This window comes from Carettochelys insculpta, chromosome 4, assembly GCF_033958435.1.
Source record: "Carettochelys insculpta isolate YL-2023 chromosome 4, ASM3395843v1, whole genome shotgun sequence".
NCBI lineage: Eukaryota > Metazoa > Chordata > Testudines > Carettochelyidae > Carettochelys > Carettochelys insculpta.
In genome coordinates, this window is record NC_134140.1 from 106034411 (window position 1) to 106043767 (window position 9357).

Here is a 9357-nt window from a genome sequence, read left to right on the forward strand (position 1 = left end):
GTGAAAGAGCAATGTAAGTGTTTACTTATTTCTATGCTTTGTAGTGCGTATTCTGCTAGGTTGTAGATTGTTTGGGGAAGACGTATAGTACTCTTCCAACACTTGTAGTGTGCTACATAAAGTAGTCAGGTCAGTAATAGCAATGTTGGGATTTTTTTCTCCTTCTAGTTAAAACTGAGCGATGCCACTCTTGCATTCTCCGTACTCAAAGCACCTGATTGGTTACCATGTGGGCCATCCTGTTCTTCTCTTCATGCATGTTTCAGAGTGCATGAAGCTACAACGGTTCTACATGTAATGCATTTGTGATGCATCATTTTGTGGTATATTCTATCTGTACATTTTGTTTACACTTCAATAAAGAGGATGTTCCATGCAAATTGAAAAAGAGAAAACAAAAAGAAAAATAGCCAAAAACTGAAGTACAGTTGTAGATACACAATCTCTCTTGTCCTTTTTCTCTATTAATGCTAAGTTTGAACAAATAACTTTAAAATTGCTATGTTTGTAAAATGACTAAAAAGAACATGTTCTGTTTTGTTCTTAAGCAAGTATTTTTTGGCTTATTTTTTTTCAAAACCACTCAGTTTTGCTTTCTTCGTAGTAGAAATTGATGAGCTTTCCAATGACAGCATTGCTACTGCAGAATAATTTTTGGTGGAACACAAAAATGGATAAAATCACTGGTGAATATGAAGCAAAATTAAGTTGGCTTGGTAGCCACTGAAGCCATTTTAGTTATTAAACTGGAAATATTGTACCATTTTCTGGCCTGAACACTCTAGAATTAACTTTTATCATTCTTGCTAGTCAGCGACAGTTTTTTATCTTTCTTTTTTTTTTAATCTTTACCATTATTTTATGCCAACTGAATTTTTTTTTTTTTTTTGGGAGAGAAGAGCAATATTAAAATTTGTCAGAATGAAGACTGGAGATAATTTTTGATGATTAAAATGAAAGGGTGAAACAAAATTGTCACTTTCAGGATGTACAGTAAATTTATTAAGGAGGCTTTAGAGGATTATTTTATTTTGTGTATGTGCTAGTCCAGATACTTGGTTAGTTTAACCTAGAAATATTAGGCCTTAAAAGCTTGGTATAGAGATTTTGTTTACTTTCTGTTGCAGCAGCTCGCTACTACTCTGGAAAACTATCATAAATATACCAATTTTCTAATACTGTAATGCTGTACAACTGTATTTTCCCCCATTTACTCTTGGCTTATTAAAATCCTTGCATAGTGCATAATATTAGCAACAACAACTATTACAGCATTACTTACTGTTATGTTTCTTATGTTGCTGCATATTGCTGCATAGTAAGCAGGGAATGCTCTCGGTGTCAATTTTAAACATATACTTTGTGACCTGGACTGTTTTTGCTTCTGTTTTACAGCTCTGAATGTATATTCCTGCACACATTTAGATTTCGTCTCCCTGCTCCTGTCCTCTTTCCATTTTTAATAGAAAAATACAGGGTTGGTTGTTTTTCTTTTTTTTATTTTTACTATCAGTGGGGCTAACTGTTTTCTTCAGTGCTGTATAGTGCATGATAGTTCTCTCAGTGTTCTTTTTAGCAATTACAATTTACAACTCTCAGCAGCCTGTAATTTTTAAAATGGGACGGCTTCCTAATTTGTATAATTTTATTTTCTGTGTTGATTATAAATCTAAAGCGTTCCTTTACAATTTGATGTTGTTACTAGTGGATGTACAGTAGATGAATTTAAGCTTATCTGATAATTATTACATGATTTAAAACAATGTATATTTAAAATAAGCATTTGCAGTAAATGTGTTGAGCCATATTAACCTGCCAATGGGATCTGTGAAACACAAAAAAGTAATGGCCTAATTCTTTTCTCATTTATTTCTTGACTTTTTTGGTGAAGCAGCTATAAGTAGTATAAATGTATTTAAATTTAACAAAATTAGGTGTAGGGTGGGGTTTTTATACTTTTAACATAGCATGTGGTGTTGATATGTTATTGTAGATCAAATTTGTCCTCCACACCAAGATGTGAAAAAATTGTGATTCATTCTATCCACCACAATCAAATTATACACTTACCTTCTGTCATTTTGGAACACTGCAATTTACCATGGGATATAGTGTACATATTTCTTGCCATAATGGTAAATGACTGACAGATATATTTAAAGATTAATAAATTTGTGATTTCTGCTGGTATTGTGTTGGTGGTTTTATTTCACAGTAAGTTGTGTTGTACAAAGGGGGGGAAGAAGCACAGTGTAATATCTATTTTTGTTCTTTCAAACTGTTAATTGAAAGGAACAGCTAAAGTATTTGATAGGCCAATAACAAAGTTCTCCTTTAGTCTGTAAGCAGTGGCTTTCCTGCTCTGTCCTTAATTTAGTCTGGTTTTGAAAAATCTCTCTCACACACAGAGAGAGAGAGAGAGAGAGAGGTTTTGTGGATCCCACAGCCTGTAAGAACAAGATGCTCTAATCAGGGTTGCCATGAATCGAATGCTGCAGGTCTTGACAGGAGATAAAAGGTATTCATAAACTTTTAGATAAGATGGGACCATCATGACCATCTCATCTGACTTTCCTGCACACTGTGAGCCATGAAACTTCTGATATAGTCCCCTAACCTCTGGCCAAGTTGTTGAAGTCTTCGAATTAGGACTTACAAAGATTTCCAAGTCACAGAGAATCACTATTAACATTAATGTTACCCAGTAAGAGAGAGGTAGCTGTGTTAACCTGTATTCTAACAAAACAAAACAGCAGTAATGTAGTACTTTAAAGACTAACAAAACATGTACACGAGAACAGCAAGAAGTCTTGTGGCACCTCATAGGCTAAAAGAATAAGAGGTGCCACAAGACTTCTTGTTCTCGAAACTACAGACTAACACAGCTACCTCTCTAAAATATGTATACATGTACTTCAAAGTACTGTAACGACTAACAAAACATGTACATGTGTACTTTGAAGTGCCCGCAGCTGCATGGCTTCCTGGTGCTTCAGAATTAGCAACTTTGAAGCTCATGCAGCGAGAATTATGCATATGCAGCACAGCACCTCATTGCTATTCACCAATCAGGCTCACTTACATTCCCCCTTCGAAGAGTAGTATAATGGCAAATTGGGCCCATAATACCCAGTGCTAACTTGCCAGTGGTTGGGATTGTTTTCTGTTTGTTCAAGATCTCAGGCTGTTAGTTTTTGGAGAAATTCCACATTTAAAAAGAAGGAAGTGGCACCTATGTGAAGGTGTTCAAACGTGGAGTGCTACAGCAAGTCGCAAAGAAAAATACTTCAAATGTGTCGCATGATCCTACGTCTTATCATGCATATGTCGCTGCTACTGGTTGCGGCATACATTTACTCAAGGGTCCCACCAAACACTGTTCTGGAAAGGAGTTAGATTCCAATTCTGCACAGCTGAAAAACATAAATTAGTGTACTCTCCAGCCTGACGGAATCATCTTGATGAGCATTATGACTTAACAAGTCACTAAAACTATTAATTTACTAACTTATATAAATTAATTTTGCAGTTTTTTTCCATGAGTTGAAATTGTGTTGCAGCAGTGAGGGTGTTGAAGAGAACAATTCTTAACATTGTGGAAAGGCTTCTAGTAACCATTATGTCACTATAAAAGAACAGACTATTCTCGGGGAAAAACTGGCATTAGTAAAAGTGGCATGTTGATGTTAATTTTTTTTTTTACTGAGTACTTCACATAACCCCAGTACAGCCATAATCCAAAACATAACTTACAGTTATAAAACAAAATTTAATTTTAACATTAGCTTGATTAAATTTTAATCCTTGCCTTCAACTTAGCTTTTGCTTGTAACTTAACATTTACCATATCAAGTCAACATAAAAATACATTATCCTGCAAATTAGAAAATGGAAGAGAAGTTTGTTTATGTCCTATCTGTACTGTGGTAGTGTGGAAACACCCAGTCAGGATTAGGGGCCAGTTATCCAGGCCCTGTACATAGATACAGGAAGATAGTTCTTAGCTTCCAGCTGGTAACCAAAAAGCACAAAACTTCTACGTGAGCCACTAATAATGTCACAAAACACAAAGGGTCCAAAGGAAAAAATGAGATATAACATATTTAGGGTGAAATAATGGTATTTCAAGATCATCATCCTGAAATGACCAATGGTTTCCATTTCGACAATATTATTTAGGGTAACTTCTATACGATAACTTCAATGTACAATACTCTTCAAGATAAATTAAATCCATGTAGGAAATATATGGAAGTAACTCAGTCCCTTCAACAAAATTAAAAAACATGGAGATAAATTTCCGAAAGCCTTAGGTGATTTAGAAGCCCACATTAATTTTCAAAAGTGAGTTAACAAATAGGATTTAAGGGTTTTTCTTCATTGTGGTAGTTTTGCCTGATAGAAGCTACTCTACTTGAGACAAGGTGATGTGAGTGAGAGAAGCCACACTGTGAACCAGCGAAGAGTAATTGTCTTAATAGCGGATGGGTTGTAAATCAAACTGTGGCATCCCCACTGCATTGCTAGTTTGAGCATCAGCAGCAGTCGCACTTCAGCTTTCCTGCACGGTGCAGTGAAACAACTAGCTCAAGTTGCAAGTACCATTTAACTTAAGTTACTGATTTTTATATATGGATGGGCATTGGGTCAGGTACAAAACTCAAATTATAGCTAGAGCTAACAATGCAGTGAATATGAGCAGTAAGACTAGGTAACTTACAGTGAGACTTAAGCTCTTATGTGCTTAAATGACTTTAAAATGTCAGGAAAAAAGTTGGAAATTTTTCAACAAAACATTTTTTCATCAAAATTTGCTAGTTCATCAAAATTGAAACCTTCCAAAAGGCAGCTTGATTTTTGATGTTAAAACTGGATTTCCGGCCAATTTACTTATCCAGCCCACTGGGTGGGCTACTGGAGAGTCCAGAGTAGGTAAACCTTGAGAGTCTTAGCTCCCAAGTTCATGACTTGTCAGCTTCCTTTGGGGCAGCTTACATGGTGGACTGTTGCACAGTTAGGTTTCTCTTAGTCTGTGGATCCAGTGAGCTTGCCCCAAAACCAGGACACCTGATAAAGCTGGACAAAGACAAATAATACTGTTTTGTGGAGAACTTCAACATTTTATGGTTTTGTTCCAAATCAAAACAAAATTTTAATCTGTAACACCAAATGGTATTAAAACAAAAAAGGAGTCATGTAGCGCTTAACCATACCAACACCAAACGAAGAACTCTATGGCTACGTCTACACGTGCACGCTACATCGAAATAGTCTATTTCGATGAATAATGTCTACACATCCTCCAGGGCTGGCAACGTCGATGTTCAACTTCGACTCTGGCCAGCACCACATCGAAATAGGCGCTGCAAGGGAACGTCTACACGCCAAAGTAGCACACATCGAAATAAGGGTGCCAGGAACAGCTGCAGACAGGGTCACAGGGCGGACTCAACAGCAAGCCGCTCCCTTAAAGGGCCCCTCCCAGACACAGTTGCACTAAACAACACAAGATCCACAGAGCCGACAACTGGTTGCAGACCCTGTGCATGCAGCATGGATCCCCAGCTGCGGCAGCAGCAGCCAGAAGCCCTGGGCTAAGGGCTGCTGCACACGGTGACCATAGAGCCCCGCAGGGGCTGGAGAGAGAGCGTCTCTCAACCCCCCAGCTGATGGCCGCCATGGCGGACCCTGCTATTTCGATGTTGCAGGATGCGGATCGTCTACACGTGCCCTACTTCGACGTTCAACTTCAAAGTAGGGCGCTATTCCCATCCCCTCATGGGGTTAGCGACTTTGACGTCTCGCCGCCTAACATCGATTTCAACTTCGAAATAGCGCCCAATACGTGTAGCCATGACGGGCACTATTTCGAAGTTGGCGCCGCTACTTCAAAGTAGCGTGCACGTGTAGACGCGGCCTATGTGCTACATGACTCTTTTTTTGGTTTGATAGAATACGGATTAACAGGGCTATTTCTTTGTCACTATACAAAATGATATTACCATTCTTTGTCCAGCTCTACATTTGTTCCTAAATTACTTCAGCATTTCTGAGAATGTAATCCAGAAATGTAAATGGTATCAGAAAGCTTTATAAATTGGAGAGGGGTTAGCTGTACAACACTATGCTAGTCCTGCAGATATCCTACTATGTTACAGGTGTTGTTGACACTGCTGAAGACAATCTAGTTAGTGGACTAGATGACAATCCTCACTACCCTGGCATAAATTTGCAGTAGCTCCTTTGAAACCAATGGCTTTACTATGCACTTACATTCTAATCTGTGAATCCTACTGTAGTACGGTGTATAAATTAAATTAGTTGATGACAAAGAAAAAAGTACAGCAAAAATCAGATTAACAATCTTTGGGAAATGTTGTTAACATCACTGTGAGCATCTCTTTTTGGTACCATGCAATAAATATCAAAACAAAAAAGCAGTCAAGTAAAGACTGACAAAATAATTTATTAGGTGAGCTTTTGGGGGACAGATCCACTTCTTCAGACATTATGGTCTTCATCTATGGTCTGAAGAAATGGGTTTGTCTCACAAAAGCACACCTAATAAATTATTTTGTTAGTCTTTAAAGTGCTATTTGACTGCTTTTTTGTTTTGATAGTATATAGACTAACAGGGCTCCTTCTCTGTTACCATGCAATAAATACTTTAGTATGCTGCCACCTGGTGGACTTTTGTGTTTCTACCTTTTCCATTTGGGACTACTCAAACAAATTGAATGGATATAGAACAATCCTTTTCATGAATCTTTCTATCACAAATAAACAACACAGGGTGTTTCATAGATTAGAATGTCTGTTTTCTCATAAGAACTAATAATTGCACTACAGTATTCACAAACATGTAAGGAAACTGAACCCAGACTAATTTCAAAGGTATTAGTGAAGAAAATAAGTATTTTTCTCTCTATATTGTGTGCAGAACTCTTTGAGAAGTTTGCTTTTTCCTATTTCCTCAAGTGCTGTAAATCTCTCACCCATAGAGCATTTCCATGCTCAGAAAGGCTGGAGATGTGTGGAGATTCTTTAAGTCCTACGAAGCGGGTCTTTGCCCACAAAAGTTTATGCTCCAAACTATCTGTTAGTCTATAAGTTGCCACAAGACTTCTTGTTGTTCTTTAAGTCCTATTGAAGATCTCCCTGGTTATTGTAAATTCTCAATTCTTGGATCCTTATGATCATATTTTATATTCAGTAAGTTTCCAATATAGTCCAGCAAATGGTCTTTACTTCTGAAAATTAGCTGTGTTAACAATGAGGTAAATTGGCCAAATGGCTTCAAAAGGACTTAAGGGTTCAGCTTCCCTGTCTTTAAACAATGATTATTTGGAAGGAAAACCTATCAATTAACAGCGAGGCCTTAATCTTGCCATTGTCGGCAGAGTTCCCACTGAAGCCAAGGGGAGCTTTGCATGTGAAAGGATTGCATGCTTAAGCCATTACACCTAAATTTTCAGAAGGGTGGCCATAGATTTGTGGTGCACTGGGAGGTTGCAAATTTTACATTTTAAAGTACCTAAGTCATTATAAACATACATAATGGGCCAATTTCAAAAGAGCCTGAGGATTTTAGGCACCTAAGTGTCATTTTCAAACGTTTTGAGTATTGGGCTTATTCTCCTGAGTCACTTAGTGTTTGTCTAGACTGGTGGTTAATTCACTCTACAGGGGTGTGATTTTCAAAGTTTACTAATATTTTGCGCATTAATTGGTCCATGTAGACCTTGCTGCTGCACTCAAATGCACTTTAACGTAATACTGCATGAAACAATACTGTCTAAGGACCAATTAATGTGCAACACCTTAGTGTGCATCAGAAAGCACAGTCCATGTAGACAAGCCCTTGGTGCACTTGCAAATTTTATCCAGCTGCCCATGATGTTCCTTTCAGTATCTTAATGGGTGTCCAAAATCCAAGTACATTTTATATATTTATATAATTTCTCATACAGTGGTGACTGCCTGTATGTTTTCTTCCAGCTGATGATGTAAGGAAGCTCTCCTTAAACAGCTACATGAACAGCAAGTAATTCTATCTTCTACTAGCACCTGACAAAGTGGATATCTCAGTGTATAGTAAACTCTAGCATATTATATCATTCCATTATCTAGGACTCTCAATTAACCATAAGTAAATTTTAGTTACATTTCCATAAGTATAGTATAGTGAAAGTAAATACAAATAAATACAGCAAATACAGTATAAGCTTACAGAATACAATATAATTGTTGTTGGTAAATAAAGTACTCAGCCCACATTTTTGTTTGTTTTTTAATATCTATTTTTGTTTTTCTTTAGTGTTAGGCATTGCTAGGTATACCTCTCTATTATCCAGAATAGGTGCATATCCGGCAACCTCCCAGTCCCAGGGCTGCTGGATCTGAAAGACTTTGCTATGAAATAAATAACATACCTACATCTGATGAAGCAGGTCTTTGCCCACAAAAGCTGATGCTCCAAAATATGGGTTAGTCTATAAGGTGCCACAGGACTTCTTGTTGTTTTCAAAGATACAGACTAACACAGCTACCTCTCTGATACTATACCACAAGTGGTATGCATACACTCCACCTGAGCTGCTGCCGCTACCTGGGCATTCCTTCACAGCATCCTAATCGATGATATCTGTAAGGCAGCAATTTGGACATCAGCAACACTTTCACAAAACATTACGTGATCGAGTAACACTCATCAGCTGACACCTGGTTTGGATGTTCCATCCTGAATGTTGCTCAAGATTATATGCCGAAGTCCCACAACTGGATACTGCTCCTTAAGTACCCATCTTTCCCTCTGAGGCTGCTGCCACCCTCTGCCCCGTCAGAGCTGCCACCATGTGTTTCTCCCAGCAAGAGGTGGGGAGCATCGGCAGAGCGGATGGATGCCACCCCCTGCATGTGGCTCTCAGGGGGAGCTGCATTTAAAGCCTCCAAGAGCTGCAGTTTGGTCACCACCCCCACATGCCACAACACAGCATCTTATTCACCACAAGTGGCAAACGTACTGGACTCTCCGGTATACCGTTCTCAGCCTGCTTAGTTTGACTTCTCTGTAAAGTGGGTGCAAGTCATGTGCATCATATCCCCTTAGTGCTTTGATCTGAGTGACACCCTGTAAGTAGGGTTCAGGTCTCCTCCTTTACATAATCAGCTCCTCCAAGGGTTCAGCCCCCCTTCCTATTTGGGTTGTTGGGCTAGTGAATTGGACTACACCCTGTAATTCGGGTGCCAGTTCTATACCTTTTCCCTTTCCTTTTTGAGGGGAGAAAGATGGGTTGAGTTTAACACTGTAGATCAAATGACCCATTACCGTAAACTCTGTCTCTGTTCTAGAAAGTC

The 9357-nt window shown here is 38.4% G+C and overlaps 1 protein-coding gene across 8 annotated transcripts in view; it reads left to right on the top strand.

Annotated features, from left to right (window-relative positions):
* Positions 1-2188, top strand: part of CAMK2D (calcium/calmodulin dependent protein kinase II delta) — a 263464-nt gene extending 261276 nt beyond the window's left edge. For all 8 annotated transcript variants that reach the window (XM_074993405.1, XM_074993407.1, XM_074993410.1 and 5 more), the window contains one exon: positions 169-2188. In XM_074993405.1, coding sequence (XP_074849506.1) covers positions 169-172 — 4 coding nt within the window. In that variant the 3' untranslated portion in view covers positions 173-2188. The remainder of the gene's footprint in view (positions 1-168) is intronic.
* Positions 2189-9357: the final 7169 nt, after the last annotated feature.